The sequence below is a fragment of the Orcinus orca genome, chromosome 14 (genome assembly GCF_937001465.1).
Source record: "Orcinus orca chromosome 14, mOrcOrc1.1, whole genome shotgun sequence".
NCBI classification, from domain to species: Eukaryota; Metazoa; Chordata; class Mammalia; order Artiodactyla; family Delphinidae; genus Orcinus; species Orcinus orca.
In genome coordinates, this window is record NC_064572.1 from 37162052 (window position 1) to 37184886 (window position 22835).

At 49.8% G+C, this 22835-nt stretch overlaps 1 protein-coding gene across 5 annotated transcripts; it reads left to right on the top strand.

The window, feature by feature from the left end:
* Window positions 1–358: 358 nt before the first annotated feature.
* Window positions 359–21543, top strand: PRXL2A (peroxiredoxin like 2A). Of its 5 annotated transcripts, none has more exons than XM_033433973.2 (6): window positions 359–506; window positions 11153–11315; window positions 13661–13752; window positions 16883–17023; window positions 17626–17790; window positions 20628–21543. In XM_033433973.2, exons 2-6 carry the CDS (start codon window positions 11171–11173, stop codon window positions 20739–20741), a joined length of 657 nt encoding a protein of 218 aa, XP_033289864.1. In that variant the 5' UTR covers window positions 359–506; window positions 11153–11170; the 3' UTR covers window positions 20742–21543. The 5 variants fall into 5 exon arrangements, with proteins under 5 accessions (XP_033289864.1, XP_033289861.1, XP_004273072.1 ...); XM_033433970.2 differs by having other exon boundaries at window positions 375–506; window positions 11136–11315; XM_004273024.3 differs by having other exon boundaries at window positions 392–557; window positions 11136–11315.
* The last annotated feature ends 1292 nt before the right edge of the window (window positions 21544–22835 follow it).

Consider the following 22835-nt stretch of genomic DNA (forward strand, 5'->3'; position numbering starts at 1 on the left):
GTTGCTAAAGTGTGTCGGTCCTAAAGATTCCCCCTCCCTATGCCAAAAAACCGTGAAAAAATAACTGCTCAGAAACTCGCTGAGGACTGAAAGGGGACTGTCCTCGGCTACAGGACTTCCAGGTCCCAGCAGGGCAGTCGAGAGCCTCCTTTTGCTCCAGAAGGCGCCCCTGACAATGAATCAAGAGCCTAGGGTCACCACTCGTGAAGGACTGAAAGCAGCTGGAGCTGTGAGAACCAGGGACCGTATGCGAACGGGTCCCAAGAGCCGCATAGGGTTGGACGCGCGCTCCGAGCTGGCGACAGCGCCACAGCCGGGCTGGCACTGAGCCACGGGGGGGGGGAGGGCTGGGCGGGTCACGTGGGAGTGGCGCGCGGGGAGACGCAGGCGCGAACCTGCGCAGGCGCTGGGGCCACCCCTGGGACCCCTGGGGCCGGGGAGTGTTCCATCCGCCAGCCACCGTGCGTCGGGCGCGAGAGGAGGCGGGCTGCAGGGGAGCGCGAGCGGTAAGTGCGGCGCGCAGGGCTCTGCGGGGCACGTGACGTCCGCGAAGGCAGGTGAGGAAACTGAGGCAGGGAGGGGCGAATGATGCAGGTCGGGGCGCGCGCGGGTTGGCCGGATGCGGGGCTGGTTAGGTCAGCCCCACGGTCAGCTTCGGAGCCCGCGGGAAGCTGCTTCAGAGCCGGCAGGGCGCGGCCACACCTGCGGGTCTCGAGGCGGCCCCCACCTCCCTCGGAGGACGACGCCCCCCCCCGCCCCTGAGCCCCGCGCTCCGCGGAAAAACCCAGCGTTTGCGGTCAGAAAACCCGGGGCCGGGACCCTGCGCTGATCTGACCGGCCGAGAAATCCCCCTCTTCCCCGCCCCCAGCCTTTGAGAGAGGCTAATGGCACCGGCTTGCCTGGATTGTTGGGACAAAGAACTGAGAAAGGGGCTTTGTCCTGGCGCGTCTGTTCTGCGGGGCCGAGCCCGGGATGGGCCTGCGGGGTTGCCTGTGGGTGGCGGGCCGACCAGCTGGCGATGGGCGATGTGCGGGTGGAGGCCAAGAGCCTGGTCGTCTTGGGCTCTGTGCCTGCTTAGGGTCCTGTGTTTTATGGCGCCGCGATTTCTCGCGTTTTTCATCATCTCAGAGGCACCTGTTTTGCCTCCCTTACCCAAAGGTTACAACCCCTGGCAACTTTTTTTGAAAAGAGCTCAGCCGTACGTTTTAAACCACTGTGCTGAAGTCTGGGAGTGAAAAGACAAGGCACTGATGATCGGACAGTTTCTCCTCGAGGTTGTTGCAGGGATCGGAGCTGAAGCATTTGGAGAAGATGTTTAAGACCCAGCCTGGCCAGGGCCGTGGGGAGGCAGCACCCCCGGGGGGGGGCCAGAAGCCGGCTTGGGGTCCAGTCCCAGCTGACTCTGGGCCTCTTTTCCTTACCAACACGAGGCTCTTTCCACAACCCAATTCTCTAACCCTGTGTAGTTTTTGTTTTTGTCTTTGTTTTAATGCATTTTCCTTTGAACTTGTCAGGTGGTTAAAAGCAGAAAATAATTACTTGGGATTTATTTAGCAAAGCATTGTCCGGGAGCCAGCTTGTATAGGCTCCGATGCTTCTGCTCCAGCCCAGTCCTGGAGATCAGAAACCCTGTCTCCTTGGAACATACCCGGTCATCAGAAACCCTCCATCTCATGTACAAACAACATTTTAGGGGCAATCATTGACTAATCTGGAAATGAGTAAGAATTACACCTCACATTATGTCACTCTTTGTAAGGTAGCTTACAAAGCACCACGTATACATTTAATCCTTTGATTCTTACAACTCTGTGGAAGATTACATTTTGTAATTTGGGAATCATTCCTGTTTTACTGATACAAAATCAGTGTCTTGTCCAGGTTCTAACAGCTTGTAGGAATTTGAATTAGGTTTGAGCTATTCTTGGTGTGGCCATTACTGTATTGCTGTTCTTTATAAGGGCATGCCATTCATTTGACATCTTATGTGTTGTTCCTGAGGGGTATGAAGACATTTATTTTGTCTTATCTGCTTCTGTCACTTAAATGGTGCTTGGAAAGTTTGGTAAGGACTGGAATTCTGAGGCTCAAAGCCCCAGCCTCTATTAGTATCCCAGAAATAAGGCAGCTCTCCTGCCAGCTGGGTACTTGCCTTTTTGTGAAATGTTGAGCAGAGACACTCCAAACCTCCTTCTGCTGAGGCGTGTGTGGCAAGAACTGTCTGGAGACACTGTGCGGTAGGCAGCCCACCCCTGAGCTCAGTGGCCTCTGACACAGGGAGATTACAACTGGGCAGGGCTGTTTGCCTTCTCTGGTGCTGGCAGGCTGCAGAAGGGCAGCATGGAGTGTGCATTGTGGGGTGGCAGTTAGACCACAGGGGCCTGAGAAAAGCCAGGGTTCCCTCCAGATCCAGAACTTCCGCCCAAGAGGCAGGCCTGCAGTGACACAGCTGAAGAAGTTGTTCAGTGTTTTGTGTCTGTTCTGCTTCAGATCTCCCGCCCTCATAGGAGAATGAGTGAATCTGAGCCCTGCGAAGAAGAGAAAGATGCTGCTGCCTTACAGTGTGTTCCTCATCGCTCGTATACAGTCTTCCCAACAACCCTTCAAAGTGCCCTGGGTTTTTTTTGGTTTTGTTTTTGCGGTACGCGGGCCTCTCACTGTTGTGGCCTCGCCCGTTGCGGAGCACAGGCTCCAGACGCGCAGGCTCAGCGGCCATGGCTCACGGGCCCAGCCGCTCCGCGGCATGTGGGATCTTCCCGGACCGGGGCACGAACCCGCGTCCCCTGCATCGTCAGGCGGACCCTCAATCACTGTGCCACCAGGGAAGCCCAAAGTGCCCTGGTTTTAAGAAGACACTGAGGTTCAGAGGGACGACGTGACCTCTCATAATCGAAGAGTGAGAACCCAGGATTTTTGTCCTGAATCCCAGTTTCTTTTGTGGTATCTCCCTTGCCTTCCACCCACACTCATGTCACTGAGCCCAGACAGGAGGCTGTGCAAGCAAGGGGCAGAACAGCCAGGCATTTTGCGTGGGGCTCTGTAGCCGCAGGGTAGCTGATCAAAGACCTCTTCCAGCCCCCATAGTCCTCACACTGGCAGTGACTCAGTGTTTCCCAGTCCTCTTGTTCTACATTCAGCATCTGATCAGAACTTTCTGAATCTGGCATTTAAGAGCTAAGCAGTCACGCCAAGTAGGAAGTCAGAGACCGAGGCAAGTAGGTGAGAGCTCCTTGCAACTGGCTAGTTCCATGGGGCTTACAACAAGGGTGGGTGGGAGTGTATGTCCCACTGCTCGTGGGGCCCTGGGTGCCCGTGTCACCACATTTTCAAGGCTGTCTATCCAGAATTGACAGGACCTTGTTACTGTGGGGAAGAGAGGTATGGAGTGGCTTCTCAGCTGAGAATGGGCAACGTGACCCTTAAAACATTTGGCTTTGAATTATAAATGGCTCACAAAGTACTGGGCTTGGGAAAGATTACTGCTCTCTCTAGCCACCCGATTTCCCAGGCTCTGTCCAGGAGCAGTTTTGCTTTCAGCCTTCTTCAGCCCAGTGAGCAGACTTGAAGACCTGCAGGCCCTCTTCCTGGGCTCTGATCCCACACTGTTTCAGCCTATGCAGGAGTGTCCAATGCAGGATAGATAGTTACGGACTGGGAGTTGGGAGACCTGAGTCCCGGCACAGCCACTACCCAGTCCTCCCCGCAAGTGACCTGGGACTAGCTGGTCCCATCTCTGGGCCTTAGTTTTTTCTTTTGCTCAGTGAAGGAGGGGTTGAACTAGAGCTCTGAAGGAACAGAGGAGAGCAAAGGAAAGAAGATGAAGCATCCTTTCCAGCCTCGTTCACTGAGGGCTTGAGACAAGAAAGCCCATGTCCACTCCTAGTTCGTTTTGTCTCCCTCAGGACCCCTTTCTTCCTTCTGCCCTGTGTCTGCCTCAAGCCAGCTCATTCTGAGGAGGGAGGATTCCCTGGGTCGGGCTTGGCTGGGCAGGTGTACCCTTAATGTTTGGAATATGATGCTGTCTCTACTTGTTTCAGGCATGAATTAACCCACCCAGGGCTGATACTTTGTCTTAGTAAGACTTTATCAGTTCCTGCCCAGACGCAGCTCCTTGAACAGGTAGAATGAGGCCTGGGGAAGCAGAGAGTGAGACTGTACACACCCAGCAGAAGAGCAGTAGTGGCAGGTGTCCCCGTGGCTTTCTGGATGTCAGAACCCTGGAGTTGCAATCATGCAGTACTTCAGAGTCTTTGGATGTCAGAACTGAGATGAACTTGTAGATTTTCTAGTTCTCTCCTCTGTACAGATGAGGAGACCCAGGCCCAGTGTCTATATAGCTTGTGTCAGATCACCCTGCCGACAAGCAGTGGAGGTAGGACCCAACCTAAGGTCACCTAAGCCCCAGGCTTGAGTGTTTCTTTAAGGTCAAACCAGCTGCAAATTAGTTCCAGCTCTGCCTCACTGCGGAGTTTAAGGAGTAAAATTCAGATCATTTCATTCAGAGATTGAATGCCTACTATTTGCCAGGATTTGTGTTAAATGCTGAATTTGCAGGAATGAACAAGACAACAGCCCCTGCCCTCAGATTGCTCCACCATATTGTGTAGACAGACATGTAAATAACTAAATTCACTACGTCCATCTGCGTGTGCATTGTGCAAAGGTATGTGTGTGTTTGCACATACATGCCTGCTATCTAACCAGAGGTGAGGGAGCAGTCAGTGTTCGGGGCTTTCAGGAAAGGCTCCGGAGAGAAAGTGTTACATGTGCTTGGGCCTTTCCCTAGTTGGCATGGGCGGGGAGGGCATTCTGGGTAACGGAAACAACACGAGCAACAGTGCAAAGGCCTAACAAAACATGTTATAGTCCTTACAAAGTGAGTGATCTGATGAGGGTGCTGAAGTGGCCAGGGATGAGGCCGGGATGGTGGCCTGAAGCTGAGCTGTCAAGGGCCCTGGCGGTGTGCTGAGAGGTTTGTAGCTAGTGAGGGTCTGAAAGCAAGGGAAGCACGTGATCAGGCCAGGGAGTGTGACAGTCGCTCTGGCTACAGCATGGAGAATAGGCTGAAGAGGACCTGGCTGGAGCCAGCCAAGCTCAGTTCCGTAGTTACTGAGATAGGCCAGGTACAGAGTAATAGGGGCTTTGCTGTGGACAGCAGCAGTGAGGCTGAGAAGAGGATGGGTAGCGAACCCATGTCATAGGATGGTCAGAACTTCCTGACTGACTTCATGTGGGCAATGAGGGAGAACAGAGAGTAAAATGCAACTTGCAGTCTCTGGCTTGAGCAGTTGCCTCCATGCTTGTGTCATTCACTGAGCTAGGGAAAAAGAACTCCGGAAGAGAAACTGACTCAGCTTTGGTCATGATGCAACAGAGAGAACCTATAGAACCCCCAAGTGGAAACTTTTGAGTCCGGAGCAGCACTTGGAACCTGGAAGTCACTACCAAGGTGGTGAGTGAAGTGCTGGCTGTAGGTGAGGTCACTGAGGCAGGGAGTGTGGATTGAGAGGAGTCTTGAAGTGGCAGAAAAAGAAGGGAAGGCAGAGAGAGGTAAAGAATAGACAGCAGGTAAGGGGCCCCAGTGGTGTGGGGTGGAGGGCAGGGCAAGGGAGCAGGCTGCACAAGTGTTACCAAGTCCAAACTCATACTGCTCGCTACACGACATGCCAGTAAATCGGGAGAGGAGGTGTTGGGGCAAGGAATAGCGACTTTATTTGGAAAGCCAGCAGACCGAGAAGATGATGGACTCATGTCCCAAAGAACCATCTTACCCGAGTTAGAATTCAGGCTGCTTTTATACTGAGAGGGGAGGCGGGTGGCTGGTGGTTGCATACTTCTTGGTGCAGGAATCCTTTGTCCTTGCAGCTGTCCATGTAGGTCTCGTCACAGTGTTGCTATAAACCTCCAACAAGACAATTGTTATTTTTAGTTCTGCTACTTTTTAAAGGTCAAAGCGTCAAGAATGGGCTATCATGTATATTTCAGGCTCTAGGAAACATCCTTTTACAAAGGTGCAGAGGCAGCATGACTAAGCACAGGCTGCAGAGCACAAGGGTTAGAGCTAAAGGAATAGATCCACTATGGTGTCAGGCTTGTTTGTCTGTTACACAAGCGGCCAGGGGGAGAGGGACATCTTCCTTTGATTTCAGTTAGTGTGACCCCTGGGCTGCATTAAGGGCCACATTAAGGGCTTCACTTCATTAGCCTGCCCGGGGAAGCAGAGAGGGAGTCTGTTGGCGCTTGATAAATGTTATAATCTGCGTGACTGTAAATGACTCAACATTTGCTCCGCGTTTTGAAGGGCTAGGGGATCTTGGCAGCTGTCCATATTGATGTTTTCTGGAGATTGTCCGCAGCAGAAGGAGCCCCAGGATTTCTGGGTGGCCCGGTCCTGCCAATGGAGTGAGCTTAGGACCATAGGCGGGACTCCAGAGCCCCACCTCCAGCCCTCCCCTGCTGCCAGCTCCCCGTGGGTCAGCAGAAGCCAGGGTGTGCGCACTGCGGATGGTGAGTGCCTGGTGCCCGAGGCTGGGGATGAGGGACCATGTGTGGGGGAGGGGAGGTGGCTTGTGACGCTCTGGGCAGCGGGGAGGAAACACTCTGGAAATTGAAATGGGGGTGGGGTGGGGTAGAGTTGTGATGAGGAACCGAGAATGTGCAGGCTCCAAAGTGAGCTGTTTTTGATAGAATCCCACGATGTCGCTGGGTGCTTTAGAAGCTTTGCCATTCACCCCATCCAACCCCCTCATTTTGGAGTTAAGGAAAATGAGGCTGAGGGAGGGATCAAGCCATCTGGGCCTAGGGAGCCCAGCTGGGTCTCCTGCCCTGAGACGCTTATCCCAGACCAGCGCTGCCACTCTGAGCTGCCCCAGCTGTTGCTTGTTTGTGGTCTTATCACGCTTCACGTTCTTCTGTGGGAGAGACCTGATCAGATAAGTGCCACAGTGGGGAACCGAATACTATGGCTGTGTCAGGTGGCGGCTGGCTCTTCTGTAAACAGCCTTGCTATTATCTTTCAGAGAAACTAACCCTTTCCTTAACAGAAGGGGATAGAGGGGAGGAAAGAGAAGGGACATCTGTCACATGGTACATTTCCTTTAGAGTAAACATGGTTTGACTGTACGTGATGATTGAAAAAAAATAGGTCGATCATTTAAAATTCTCTTTTAAGACAAAAGGGGTCATGCCTCTTGACCTCCAGAAACCCACCAGTGCATGTGTGGGGAGGCCTGTGGAGTAGAAAGACTACAGGCTTTGGGGTCCTAGTGATCTGGGTCCAGGACGCAGCACTGTCCTGCTGGCTCTGTGACACTGGAAAAGGTACTGAACTTCTCTGAACTTCAGTGTTGTCAGCTGCATAACAGGATACTATCTGCCTCATACAACTGTGTGAAATTAAAGCACACATTTCGAGTGGCGCTGAGTAAGTGCTCGTTTACCGGCCTCCCTATCTCTCCAGTTAGTAGGCTTAGAGGCCCATGTGAAAATGCATTGTTCCATGTAGATGCTAAGCTTCCTGCTACCTCCAGTCCTTTTTTGTGGGTGGGAATAGCTGTGATGCAGGATTCAGAGCCAGCGAGTTGCATGGCACATGCTCCAAAGACATGCTGGGATGGGAACTGCTTTGCAGCTCAGGGGGCCTTGCCTGAGAGGCTGGATCTATACACTCTGTAGGTGTTTCCGGAAGTCAGTTTTCACTGCTTCCCACTGGCAGAAGAGGCAGCTGCTAGAGGCCCGCTGGGAGTATATGTTCACGGAGAGGCCAGCCTCTCACCTCTGGTGCTGACAGTGTTTTCACATCTCAGTGCTGCGGGGCCAAGCTCCCCAAAGGGGTGACTCTGTGCTTATGCCATCCGGATCACAGCTGGGGGCGGGGGCTGGGGTGCTAACCAATGCTCCTGGGGCTTTTGAAGCCCATATCTTGTGAACTTGAGGTAGGGTGTCGGGCGCCTTTGGGACGTTCACCCCTGCCAGTCCGCTGTTTCCCAGGCTTACTGAGCCCAAGCCTGGCCTAGCTGCTCCATCCTGCTCTCTGAATCCTATGCCTGCTTCAAAGCCATTTCCTTCTGGGTTCTTCTGCGGCTGCCCAGACCGGATGTAACTGGTTCTCACCGCTGCACTGCCTTAGCCCCGTGTTCATACCTTTCCACTTGAATTTCTGTTATCTGTGTACTAGGCCCGTATCTCCTTGAGGACTGTTTATCATTCAGTTTTATGTCATCCCAAACTGCCATTTATTCAACAGGTCAGTGCTGAATAAATGTTTGGAAATAAATGTTGAGTCTGTTTGAGTCTGATTCCCTTGTGCTCGCGAGCAAACGGGCTCGATGGTTGTTGATGGGCAGTGGGGAGCCGGAGCCTGTTTGCCTCCAGAAACAGCCAGTGGTGTGTTAGAAGGGTGTGGAGCTGACTGGAAGGGTCCCTGGACTTCCTGCAACGCTCTGATGTGTCCCAGGAATTGAAGTGAGTCCTTTTGGAGGGTAGGTGTAAGCTGGCCTTTGCGAACTGATGCAGAAATGTTAGCAAATCTGTGATCAGAGACCGTGCCATGTGGGCCTTAATCATATACACATGTCAGCAGTCCAGGGAGGTTTTGGAAGTGCGTCAAGGTACAGAAATTATTCCAGGCTCTGGGGAATCTCCTGTTTACAGCAGGCAGGTGAGAGCTGTGGTTTTCCTCCTGATTGTTCTGTGAACTATAATGCAGTATAATGTGTAACTTTGACACATAAAAGAACTGGAAGCTGGCCTGTGGAATGTTCTTTCCTGCTTTGCCCGAGTGCTTCGGTCCTCCATAAGTCATCCTTTTCATCACTCAATCCTACTGAATTCATTTTAGCACACATTGATGGAGAGCCCACTGTGGACCACAAACAGGCCCTGTGCTGGGCACGGGGGAATTCAGAGATAAACTGAGGAAGAGTCAAAAGAGAGAAAACTTGCAAACAGGTCCACATCAGAAGGATCGTTGTGATTTGGACACAGGTGGGGGTGAATAGTCCCCTCTTGGGGGACGGGGGTAGGCAGAGCATCCAAGGAGACCCCTGGAAGAGGCGTCTGAGTCATGCAGAATAGAGCGAATGAAGGAGGACACTCCGGGCAGAGGCGTGGAGTTGTGCCCTGGTTTTTGACTCTCGTTGTCTCCGCGGCTGCCCTCACACAATGAGCTGAGGAAACAGAAGCTGGCCCTTGAGGAAGGCCCAGCTCTCCAAGGCCAGCCTGCGCTCATGGCTGTACTTTGTTCTGTGGCTTATGGCCAACCAACCACAAAACCTGAATTCTTTGTTCCAAGACAATGCTTCTGAAACTTCTATGTGCCTGTGAATTGCCTGCCGTGTCTGATGAACGCAGGTTATGACTTTTTAGTTCTGAGGTAAGGCTGGAAATTCTGCAGTTCTCCACGATGCCAGTGCTGCCAGCGCACGAGAGCACGTTTTGAGGTTATAAGAAACTCTTCTCTCCCAGCTCACCTCCTCCCCCAACACACACAGTCCCCTTCTTTTTCCTTTCCCCTAGTGTACAGATGCCAAATTCCTCTTTCTTAAAGGCTATTTTCATTTGGTCATTCCCAGTACACACTCCACATCCCCTGTCTGAAAGTTCCCTTTTATTTCTGAACTCAAGTCTGAACATCCCGGGCTGGCCTAAACACTAGTCTGGCCTACCCTTTTCTTCCCAAAGTTATCACCACCAAGTTACTCCCAGCCCTACCTCATGGCAGTGGATCCCTCACAGCCCCCTCCCTTGGCAGTGACATGCGGATTTCTGGGCCTTTGCTTAATCCTTTGGAGAGGTCCTCTCCTGAGTCAAGTCCTGCAGGGGAGAATTAAGCCTTTGGTTAGGTGGGATGAGGTCAGGTGGGCCACACACACACACATACACGTAGACACACACCTCAGGTCGGTACCCAGTGATCCGAGCACATAGAGTCGTGCAGGTACTTGGGGAGGAAGGCTCCGGCATAAGTCAGATCCTAGGATGGCGAGAGGGCCAGATGAAAAGATAGGTATTATAAGTGGTTGTCAAGAAACAAAGCCTGGGTGGGGTACTTGCTGCGGTTACAGGGGTGGGCTGCTTCCAGGAGCTCCCACTCAGAAGCACTAGGCTTCCCAACTAGAGGAAGCCTTGGCGAGGCCCCCAAGCATGAGCTGGGGAGGAGGCCGGATGCTATAGGACCTGCCTGGACCTCCATTTCAACTACAGAGCCCCCTGCCCAGTGCAGACTGTCTGTTGCCCAGTCCTCTGAAGCAGACACCCCAGCACCGTGCTCTTTCTTACATGTTGCCTTCTCTCTCAGTCTCTCTACCTGTTCACTGGACAGGCATCTGTATAATTCTGTTCACAGGGGAAAAATGTCAGACTAATAGTGGCCATCTCTATTAAACTGTATAATTTAATAGGTGGTAGATGTTGACAGGATATTTGCTTTCTTGTCAGCTGTGGTTTTATGTATTGCTTCTTTTTTGGTGTTTTGTTTTGTTTTCACCGTGAGCCTGTTTTATTTGTATAATGAGTAGAAAATAAAGGTATTCTCAGTTGGAGAAATGTACTGGGATTGCCTGCCTACTTCGAGTGAGGCCCTGCTGGGCACTGTCTGGGGGCTGGATGAATAGGACCTGGGCTCTGTGTCTGAGGGATTCACAGTGAGGAGGAAGGGTAGGGTTACAACAGGGTGGTTGGTCTCTAAGTGATCTAATCACACAGAGAGGCTGCTGCCTCCCCAGGGAGGTGGGAGCTGCCACTCCTGGACTGTGAAGGAAGAGAGCAGACATTGATGAGGAAGGCAGTGACACAGCCTGGAGGAGCGCCATCAAGCTGGGAGGACACAGCCTTGAGAAAGGGAGAGGGAGCAGCAAGAGAGGCTGTCGCCTCTGTCGTGGCTGCTGACCCACTAGTGAGCTCCCTGGGGCAGGAACCTCCACATGTCTGTTGTATTCCCAGGCTCCTGGAGCGGCAGGTGGGCAGGGGCTCAGTTAGCAGCCCTTGTCCAGTCCCATCTCTGACACTGCTGCTTCTCCTCCCTTTGCCTCTGGCCCCCTGGTTGGCTGCCCAGCCAGAGCCTTGTTGTCCGGGAGATCAGATTCCGGCTGTCCTGTGGGAGCAGTAACGTCGTCTTCCTTTCTCTCAATCCCCAGAAATGTCTTTCCTCCAGGATCCAAGTTTCTTCACCATGGGAATGTGGTCCATTGGTGCGGGGGCCCTAGGGGCTGCTGCCTTGGCACTGTTCCTGGCCAACACAGACGTATTTCTGCCCAAGCCCCAGAAAGCCACGCTGGAGTATCTGGAGGATATAGACCTGAAAACACTGGAGAAGGGTAAGCAGTGACTCCACTGGTGTCAGTACTTTTCCAAGATGCTGGGATGCAGGCTTACTTAGTTTTTTTCTCTCTGAAGTAGTTCTTTTTTTTTTTTTTTTAATTGAAAAGGCAATATAACATTAGGAAAAATTTAGTAACACTTTAAGAATTACTGATAATTCCATTACCCTAACACAATAATCTCTTTTATTTTCACACATATTTTTCCAGGTGTACACGTAACAATATGTAGTTATGATCTTGGTGTACTTGTATATTGATCTTTTACATTTTAGCTTTTTCTTTTTTTTTAAGAGATAAAATCTATTTCTTCTTTTTTTTTAACATCTTTATTGGAGTATAGCTGCTTTACAATGGTGTGTTAGTTTCTGCTGTATAACAAAGTGAATCAGCTATACGTACACATATGTCCCCATATCCCCTCCCTCTTGCGTCTCCCTCCCACCCTCCCTATCCCACCCCTCTAGGTGGTCACAAAGTATTGAGCTGATCTCCCCGTGCTATGCGGCTGCTTCCCACTAGCTATCTGTTTTACATTTGGTCGTGTATATATGTCCATGCCACTCTCTCACTTCGTCCCAGCTTACCCTTCCCCGTCCCCGTGTCCTCAAGTCCATTCTCTATGTCTGCATCTTTATCCCTGTCTTGCCCCTAGGTTCATCAGAACGATATTTTTTTTAGATTCCATATATATGTGTTAGCATGTGGTATCTTTCTCTTTCTGACTTGCTTCACTCTGTATGACAGGCTCTAGGTCCATCTACCTCACTACAAATAACTCAGTTTCGTTTCTTTTTATGGCTAAGTATTAGTTTTTTCTTATCAAAAGCATTTTTCATTTTCTCATGTTGTCTCTTTAAATATAATGATAATCGTTCCGTAATATTTAGTAAAATTGTACCACTGTTTACTCAACCAAACCTTCCAGAGTGTGTTCTGAGGAATTCCAGCCTCCTGGATCTTCAAAGACAGGAGCTCCTGAGTCCAATAAATTTGAGAAACACTATGTCCAATTGCATGTTCCTGGTTCTCAGCACAGGGGTTTGCTTACTGAAATGAGGTGCCTGGATCGTTACTGGTACAGGCATGGGCAGCCTCGCCTGTGGTGCAGCTACAGCACCCGGGGAAGCACAGGGCCACATCTTTAGAATGGACCTGCCTGTCTGCCTCTTCCTGGGGAGCCCGCTGGTGTCCCTGCTGGACGGCTGAGAGCCGCACGTGGTGACTCTGCTGCCTCTCTGTGCTCTCGGCGTTGGATCTGAAGCCCAGGGGATTTTGGTCATGCCGATAGTGTGGTGCAGTGGGCATGAGAGTTTGGTGCAACTTGGGGCTCACTGACTGGGAGGTCTCCAGGTTGGCCCCTCAAAGGGAGGCCATCGCGTCTGTTCAGTAAGTGAGGAAGCTTGTCAAGGGAAGGCAGGAACTGTGACTGCAGATTTATGATGTAGGTCACCTCAGTAAGGGACTAAGAAGCCCTGCAGAGAGAGTCCTATTTAGCTATGTTCGACCCAGCGTTTCCCAGTGTCATTTGATTTCGATCCCCTCCCACCTTCTTTTTTTCCTATGTAACATCCCACAGGGACATGGATTCCTCTGAGAAATGCTAAAATAATAAGGGATAGTACTTATTGAACCCTCACGGACTCTGTATTGCCTGGAGAGCACTTTTATATCCATCTTTTAATACTCCCTGTGGCCCAAAGTGGAGCTGCTAGGCATCTGCATTTACAAATGGGGAAATGGAGGTTCAGGGCGGAGATGTAGCCTGCCCCGGGTCACACCTAGATGCGGACTCAGCGTGACTGGAGCCGGGCTTGAGCTACACTACTCTGCTACCCAAAGAATTTCCTTGTTGGACATCTTCTACCCTCTCCTGTGGATAATGGTGCAGTTAACATATTTAGGTTAAATTGTTTTTTGTTTTTAATTTCTTTTGACCTAATTTCTTTGAATACTTTTTTAAGAATTGGGGTTTTCTTGGCCAAAGTGCAAGATCTCGTTCAAGTTTTGGCCACGTATCTGCCCTAAAGGATTGTTACAGGTTACATTGAGACAGCAAAGGAATATGCTATTTTTCCAGAAATGTTCCAGTTTGGGATGTTCAAGTTCACAACTAGATTTTTATGGGGGAGGGGCCTTCTGGTTATACAGTAGGACCCTTACACTGGACTCATTTTCCTTGGAAAGATGAATATTCCCTATCCGTGTTTCCTGTTTGCTTTTTCCCACATGTGAAATAGTTTTGCAGGTCCTCTGTTTGGCCTGGTGCTGTTTATGAGGTGCTTAGAGGTTGGGGCCAAGCTGAGAGGAAATGATACTGAATTCCCTTTTCTTCTCCTCAGAACCGGTGACTTTTAAAGCAAAGGCGCTCTGGGAAAATAATGGAGCTGTGATTATGGCTGTGCGGAGGCCAGGCTGTTTCCTCTGTCGAGAGGTGAGTGCATTTGAGGATCTGTTCAGAGGAAGGGATCCTAGCAAGGGGGGACCGGGGCATTTCCAGCCAGGACCAACAGTGGCCCATTATGTTATTTACTATAGGTTTGTTTTGTTTTGTTTTTTGCCTAATTCTCTGCTTCTGTTCATTTAACAGCTCACCATATCCTAGGGTTAGCAACATATTTGACTTTTCTTTGGCATTCCAAGGCCTTTCACTCTCGTAGTATCTGTGTCCTGGACCAGGTCCAATTGCATGTCCCTGGTTCTCAGCACAGGGGTTTGCTTACTGAAATGAGGTGCCTGGATCGTTACTGGTACAGGCATGGGCAGCCTCGCCTGTGGTGCAGCTACAGCACCCGGGGAAGCACAGGGCCACATCTTTAGAATGGACCTGCCTGTCTGCCTCTTCCTGGGGAGCCCGCTGGTGTCCCTGCTGGACGGCTGAGAGCCGCACGTGGTGACTCTGCTGCCTCTTTGTGCTCTCGGCGTTGGATCTGAAGCCCAGGGGATTTTGGTCATGCCGATAGTGTGGGTGCAGTGGGCATGAGAGTGTGGTGCAATTTGGGGCTCACTGACTGGGAGGTCTCCAGGTTGGCCCCTCAAAGGGAGGCCATCGCGTCTGTTCAGTAAGTGAGGAAGCTTGTCAAGGGAAGGCAGGGTCCAGCCTTGTCACTTTACACATAGGTAAACTGAGGATAAGAGTGGTTTGTTGACCTATCCATGGTCATACAGTCAGTGACAGAAGACCCAGGTCCCGAGGTTCACGGCTTTGCCTGGGGGAGAACTGGGAACGACAGTACTCCAGCTCTTGAGAAAACTTTGCTTTTCAGGTCATGGTCTTGGTCCTGTCCGAGTTGCCATCCTCCTTCCCCTGGTTGTCCTGTCTTATCCTGAGGCATTTCCTTTCAGCCTTGCAGAGCTCTCCCCTGCTTGTGTGGTCGGGCTGGCTGAGACTCTGCCTACATTGCATGGTGCACTATCGTACTATACATTCAGGGCACTTTCCGTCGGTACCTCATTGGTTCCCCACTGCATCCCTGGAAAATACAGCTTGTTGTTGTTATTGTCATTTTACAGAGGAGGAAATTGAGGTACAGAGGTAGTGACAATGTCATACTGCTGTAGGGGGTGTATTAATTTCCTATTGCTGCTGTAACACGTGATCACATACTCAGTGGCTTTAAATAACACTGATTCATTTTCTTACAGTTCTAAAGGTCAGCATTCTGAAATGGGTCTCACTGAGCTAAAATAAAGGTATCAGCAGGGCTGTAATTCTTCTGGAGGCTCCAGGGGATAAATAATTTCTGTGTCTTTTCCAGCCTCTAGAGGCCATCTGCATTCCTTGGCTCGTGCCCCCTTCCTCCATTTTTAAAGCCAGCAATAGCTGGCCAAGTCTTTCTTACGTTGTGTCACTATGACACTGACCGTTCTGCTTTCCTCTCCCACATTTAAGGACCTTAGTGATTCCACATTGGGACCACCCAGATAAAACAGGATAATCTCCTTTAAGATCACCTGATTAGCAATCTAAATTTCATCTGCTGCCTTAATTCCCCCTTCCCACGTAACAAAACATATTCACGGGTTCTTGGGATTAGGATGTGGACAGCCATCCTTAGGCGGTATTATTCTGCCTACCACAGGGGGTGACATTTAAACTCAGGGCTTTTGAGTCCAATCTCTGATGCCTCCAAATACCAACATGGAAGCCTTTTGTGACCTGATTTCTCAAGGCCAGCTAAACCCCAAGGTTCCAGGAGCACCTGCTCTAATTACAACCTGTTTTTCTGGGCTCTGGTCCGTACCCTGGTAGAGCATTTTATGGAAACTTACGTTTCTAAAAGGATGGTTGGATGGCAGGCAAAGTTACTTTGAGGGGGGAGACATGTGACTCAGTTTCCACTTCACACTTTTTCTGAGTAAAGCCCAGGGAAAGTGAGTAAAACCTTTCCTCTCACACACAGGTGCTCTTTGACCACATCAGACCTGTAGTCCTCTCTGCTCTTGGGCAGAGTCTGCCACTCACTGAACCTCTTGACAAATGCATTGTAATGAATTCTGCTTCATTAGCTATCCTTTTGTTGTTGTTCTAGAAAATACATGAAAAATTAAATGCAGTTACCACCATATAGCAATGTATTGGAGGCAAGTAGGCTGCTTCTGATAGGATTTCCTGCTGTTTCTTGCATTCTGACACCAAATGTGAAAAAGTAGCTTGTTCTTAACATCGAAGCTCTACCCTGATGTATGAGTTTCATCTTTTCATCTAGCCCGCAGTTCCTGAGAATCAGGGATGTCCATACTTCCCAGCTGAGCTGCGGTCTCCCCATTGTCCACCTTCACCTGGAATCTTTCCTCCTGGTACCTAGTACCTTCTGCATATCCAGCCATGTGCTAGGCACTGAGGGATACAAGAAATGGAAGGCAGTTTCTGACTCTGAGACACATTTGGGAACTTAAGGGACAAAGCTCAACTTAGTGGAACCCAGTGGACTCAGTACAGAAAAAGTCGCCAAGCAGGAAAGATTAGATATACACAGAGAATCAGGCCTTTACTCCAGGCTGCGCTAGCCAGGGAGAACTTTTTAGAACAGGGATCCTTTTCTGGAGGGTAGGATTTGAGCTGGAGAAAGAAGGAAGGTTATTGCAATGAGAGGGGGCCAGCTGAGCAGAGGTGTGGAGGCAGCTGTTCACATGGCCTGCATGGAGATCGACTGCTAGGCCCTTGTGCTAGTTTGCTCTAGTGCAGTGGAGGGGCTGGGAGTTTAGGAGAGAAGCACTGTGGCTAGGAGTGGAGGACTGAGTTTGGGTGCAAGCTCTTAGTTATCAGATGCTCCCCAGGCCATGGTTAGGACACCCATAACAGGGGACTAGCCTCTCCTTCCCTCCATGGACAGGACAGGAACCTGGGCTGAGGAGGGGACCTGACACTCTATCCTGAGGCCTCGTGCCCAGCTGGGACAGTCTTTTGCTGGTCTACACAGGCCTTAATTGTTCTTGGCATTTTGTTGCCTTTGTTCTTCTGTATTCAGTGCCAGCCACGCTCTGGGCCTGTAGGAAAGAGGGTGTTGGTTGGCTGCAGAGCCCCGAGAGTTCATGCCCCTGACCTTTCCTGTCTTCCGCAGGAGGCTGCAGACCTGTCCTCCCTGAAGCCCAAGTTGGACGAGCTGGGCATCCCCCTCTACGCAGTGGTAAAGGAGCATGTCAAGACTGAAGTGAAGGACTTCCAGCCTTATTTCAAAGGAGAAATCTTCCTGGATGAAAAGGTATGTGTGCTGTGAGCCTGTCGGACACAGACCGTTGGGGATTGCGCTGGTGTGTGGAGAGTTCGGTGGCCCAAAGGATGTCTGGACAGGAGTTGGAGTCGGCCTCCCTTTCAGCTGCCCCTAGCCCTCTGAGCAGAGCATGAGTGAAAAAAACTTAAGAGCTGTCCTTCAGTTATTACTTTAGCCCTTCCTGACTTGTGACCTGGGAATGGGAGCCTCGGAACTAGCTAAAGCTCCACCGGTTTCCCTGCGCTGCAGGGGTTTGCCCAGCACAAGCCCCGTCCCTTAATTCATTGCAGCCATAGTTCTTTCCCCTCTACTAACCTCTGCAGAATGGAAGACTGTTATCACTCTGTCAGGCCCAAGAACCCTGTACGTCCATAGCAAGAGATTACAGTCAGGGTGGCAGGCCACAGGGTTCTCTTTAGCTCGGGCAGTTGAGAGCGCTCCTGGGTGGCAGCTGTGTGTCGGGTGGTGGAGGACAGGAACCAGCAGCCTTTGGGTCTTTGTCTGAAAACAGATGCCCTGCTGGGAACTTTCCTCCCTGGGGAAGGCAGGCATATGGGCTACTCATATGGGGTCTGTCTTCCTCGCTCCTACAGAAGAAGTTCTATGGTCCGGAAAGGCGGAAGATGATGTTCGTGGGATTTGTCCGTCTGGGTGTCTGGTACAACTTCTTCCGGGCCCGGAGTGGAGGCTTTTCTGGAAACCTGGAAGGCGAGGGCTTCATCCTTGGGGGAGTTTTTGTGGTGGGACCAGGAAAGCAGGTAAATTGCTAGCGTGTTCACTCGTGGGTCTGTGAGCATGAGACCCCGATGTGTCGGGTGGGAGGGTGGCTTTCCCTGCTCGGAGTCTCCCAGCCTTCCTTCCAGAAAGCCAGGGAGCATGAGGAAGGGGAAGGGAGGGAAATGATCGTTTATTGCACGCCTGCTCTCACGGCACCTCACACACGACCCCCTCCCTCGTCGCAGTAACATGGCGACATAGTCTGAGTCTTGCAGGTAAATAACTTGTGAGGGGGCAAGTGACTGCACCGAGGAGGACGGCTCCTCAGTGGCACTTCAGGAGCCTGGACCCGGGTTTCCTGATGTCAAGTTCTCTTTTCTACACTAGAACAAAAGCAGAGTCTTTATGAAGAATTTACTCCCTGGCAGTGTTCCCTGTCATCGAGGATGGACAGTAGAGAAAAGTGAAGAGGAGAGAAGGAATGGAAAGAGACCTCGTTGGGGGAGCAGCGGGGAGCTGTGCTGGGTGGTGCTTTCCCTGCGGGGGTCCTGGTGGCCTGGCTGTCTCGGGAGGGGCAGCAGACTTCTCTGCACACTCTATTTCAGGCCCTGGCTGTGGGGATCCAGAGGCAGCACGGGGGCTTAAGGGAAGGTGTGGAGAGATGAGGTCTCTGTGGGCTCAGGAGGCGGGTGGGTGGATGCTCCACGTCAGACTCACAGCAGTGCCAGCAGAGGCCGGGTGGGCACAGAAAAAGGACAGGGTACAGTGAGTGCAGGCTCAAGGCCTGGCAGGAAGACCCAGTGGTCTGATTTCTAGGCTCGTCTCACCAACTTCGGGCATGACATTAACATTTGAGCTTGTCTGTAAAAAGACAGGGTTGGAATTCCCTGGCGGTCCAGTGGTTAGGGCTCGGTGCTTCCACTGCAGGGGGCACGGGTTCGATCCCTGGTCAGGGAACTAAGATCCCAAAAGCCGCATGGTGCGGCCAAAAAGAAAAAAGAAGACAGGGTTGGTCTGCATGGTGGAACTCACCACTGACGTTGATAACTGCATACTTTCCCCAGTTGGGGAGGAAAGCTAGTGGGACTAGAATGCCTTCAATTTTAAGCTGTATTTCGAATCTCTTCCTTTTAAACCTTGGTATCTGCAGTTGCTTGTCTGTGTGAGAATCTAGCATGAATTGGTGTCTGATATAACATAAACCTGTTTGCTAACTTTCTGGTAATGTATCGAAATGTCTTAGTGATAATGGCTGCCAGTGAGTGCCTGCCTTGTGCCAGGTGCTCATATACGTGATCTCCTGTCTTCTCTGCAACCAGTCTGGGATGGTCGGTATTTTTATTCCTATCTACATGTAAGGAAGTGGGCCTATGAAATAACTCAGCCAAAGATATGGGGCTAGTATGTGGTGCAAAGGGAATGAAACTCAGGAACTCCGATCTGTCCTGCTCCAGAGACCCTGCCCTTCCCTTGCCCATAGCCCCTCTTTGGAGGTGGTTCCCAAAGACCCCTTCCAGGTACCCTTGCACTTGGGCAGGCCACTTCCTCAGGATCCCTAAGCCTCTTCCCACTCTGGGCCCCTGGGATTCCTTCCCCTTCCTATCTCTGCCTTTCCTCAGCCCCCAGGGAAGGGCTTGGCTCACCTGCCAGCCTCCTCTTGCCTGGCAGTGACTCACCTGGTGCTCACGGGCTGCCCAAGCCTGGCTGGCTCGCTCCTGGGGTGTTGTTTGACTTTGCTGGTGCTCCCTGGAGCTCCTGTCTTCCTCCTTCCTGGTGGAAGGCTGACCAGGCTGGCCTGGCCTCAGGGCTTACCTCCGTGTTTCTTCAGAGCAGAGTTTTTGCAGTCCCACTGTGCCAGGTGCCACTCAGTAGGGATTTCCTTTGTCATAATAATCTTTAAAGCATACTTAACTTTAAAGAAGCAGTGTGTTTTCAACATAGGAAATTTGAAAACGGAGAAGGTGGGGAGAGCCATTCTATAAGCTCAGCTATCAGGGACAACCTCTTAGGACACAGCTGAGCTGCCAGGCCTTTTGTTTTTTTTTAAGAAAACGGTACCTTACTAAACTAGATGTTCTTTTTTCATTTAACAGCGTGTCATGAACATTTCCCCATGTCGTCATATGTTCTTCCTCAGTGTTTTTAACGTCTGCAAACCGCGCTAATGAGCGAGTGAATATACTTTCCTGATCTGCTTCTCTGTGGTCACCACAGTGTGGTGGCACTTTTCTTTTTAAAAGTCTTTATAAATAATGGTACAAAGAACATGTTTATAAATGTTTATTTTTTAAATTCAATTTGAGTTTAATTTGTCACCTATCAAAGAACCCTTTAACAAGGATTCCTTGATGCTGATCTCAAACTCATTTTATCTTTTTTACAACTTTAGGGTATTTTGGGGTGTAGTATGTCTTAGTGCATTTTGCTTCATGGTATCAGAAGTGAGTGGCCTCCAGTTTCGTAGGAAAACTAAAGATAGCGTCTCCCTTTTCAGGCGTTCACTTAGTGCCTGTCAAGGTCTGACCTCTGAGCTCTACTTCCACAACTCCAGGCTTTTCTGTGCAAGCTCATTCTGTTCTTTCTGCCTGGAATGTTCTTTTACGTGCTTCTCTACCTGTAGACATGCTCTGTCACCTGTGAAGCCTCCTGACTTCCGGCTCCCAAAGTGCTGCTTGTACAGTCCAAATATTGCGGAGCAGCCTCCCCTGATCTACCTTCCCCAAAAGACTGAACTCTTCAAGGGCAGAGCCGGGACCGATTCGGATCTCTGTTCCTTGCTGCCCAAGCAAGGGCCTTGATGGACAGCTGGCGCTCAGTGTCTGTCTCATGAATGAATGACTCAGAGTGAGGACTGATGTACCCTCTTGTTTCCTTTCAGGGCATTCTTCTGGAGCACCGAGAAAAAGAATTTGGAGACAAAGTAAACCTAGTTTCTGTTCTGGAAGCTGCTAAGATGATCAAACCACAGACTTCAGCCTCAGAGAAGAAATGATTGTGTGAAACTGCCCAGCTCAGGGATAACTAGGGCTCTCACCCGTGTTCATGGGATGTGTTGTGTTTCCACTGCTGTCCCTAAGGAGTTAGAAACCCATTTATGCCATATTCTCAGTATAGACAATTAACATATTTTAATATTGTACTCTGTTTAGGCCTAATAAGGCAAAATAACCCCCAAACAAGACTGATAAAAATCTAATTAATAAGGCTTATTTCAGCTAAAACCTGGAAAATCTGAGGCTTAAAGTTGACTGCTACACCTCATTACAGACATATATGGTGTTTGAGTGCTGTTATTTGAAATGATTTTCATTTTCGTGTCTTTAAAAATCTAAGAAAAGTTGGTGATTGACTTGAAGATTAACGGTATAAGGTTCTGGCTTGTGTTTTCAATGAATGATTCATGTTAGTGATTTTGCTGACTTTCCTAGAGGAACGACTTGGCATTTAAAATTGGTAGCTGCTTTCCTGTTGATGGTTTTCTAGCCTAATCTGGTGACTGAGGAGGAAAAAGGACAGAGAAGATGAAATGTAACTTAGTTCACTGGTTGGTTGTGATTTATTATATTATGTTAAAGTAATACTCGTATAAAAGGACTGTGCTTTGGATGGCTCGATAAAGGTAAACTATAAAGTGAAATCTATTTTTTCACTGTCTTCCATTCTAATCTTGGAGATTTGATTTTCTAGAAGAGATGATCAGTAAAATTAGGCTCTAATAAAATCAGGCATCAGAAATTGCCCATATGTACAAATGTTTCTGACAAAACTAACAATAAAAATATTTACCGTAATAACGGCTGAATTTATTAAATCAGTGGGGCCAAAGACACTGAACATGAAAAATCAGTAGTCTGCATGTGTATGGGGTAGGGTCGGGGGAGGAGTTCCTCTAGTTCTAATGATCTAAGAGGTTTCCAAATGCCCAGAAAAGTTCATCCTGTCATTCATGGTAGTGATTTTACTGACTTTCCTAGAGGAATGACTTGGCATTTAAAACTGGTAGCTGCTTTCCTGTTGATGGTTTTCTAGCCTAATTTGGTGACTGAGGAGGAAAAAGGACAGAGAAGATGAAATGTAACTTAGTTCATTGGTTTGTTATCTTTGAAATTTTGTCATGTGAGTAAGTATGAGGTCAGCAAGAGCCTGAAGGGAGCTCTGCCTTAGGGAGTCTGCTCAAGGCACCAAATTGGCCCAGGAGTAGGAAGGCGGGGATGGGAGTCCAGAGAAGAGTACGGTGGTCCCCTCATGTGTATATGTTCCAAGACTCCCTGTGGATGCCTGAAACCATGGAAGGTATTGAACACTATGCATACTGTGTTTTTTCCTATACATACGTACCTATTATTTTAATTTATAAATTAGACACAATAAGAGATTAACAATAATTAATAATAAAATAGAATTATAATACTATACTGTGATAAAAGTTATGTGACTGTGGTCTCTTTCAAAACATCTATCATACTTCTCCTTCTTGTGATGACGTGAGATGATTATGTGCTGAGATGAAGCGAGGTGAATGATGTAGGCATTGTGATGTAGGGTTAGACTACTACTGACCTTTTGACGCTAAGTCAGAGGGAGGATTGTCTGCTTCAGGTGATCTTGGATAACTGAGCCATGACAATGTCAGTGGTTGGATGTCAGCAGCGGACGATGTTGATGGCTGGGGATCCCAGGCAGGACAGAGTGGGACAGCACGAGATTTTATCATGCTACTCAGAATGGTGTGTGATTTAAAACTTATAAATTGTTTTTTTCTGAAATTTGCCATGTAATGTTTTCAGAGGGCAGTTGACTGTGGGAAATTGAAAGGGTGGAAAGCAAAACCACAGATAAGGGGAAACTATTGTATTTACCCAAGGAACCAAAGCAGCCAGGAGGAGGGGAGTCAGTGTTTATCCAGGAAAGCAAGGATGAAGACTGAGGTTGGAGGTAAAGCTGGGAAGGCAGGCGTGTCGACACTGAGTGTACAGTAAGTAGGGGCAGCTAGTTCAGGACTAAGACCAGGACTGGGTCTGACTTCATGTGGTGGCGGCTATGTGGTATGTGCAGGGGCCCCTGAAGTGCTGGGCTCCTGCAGACG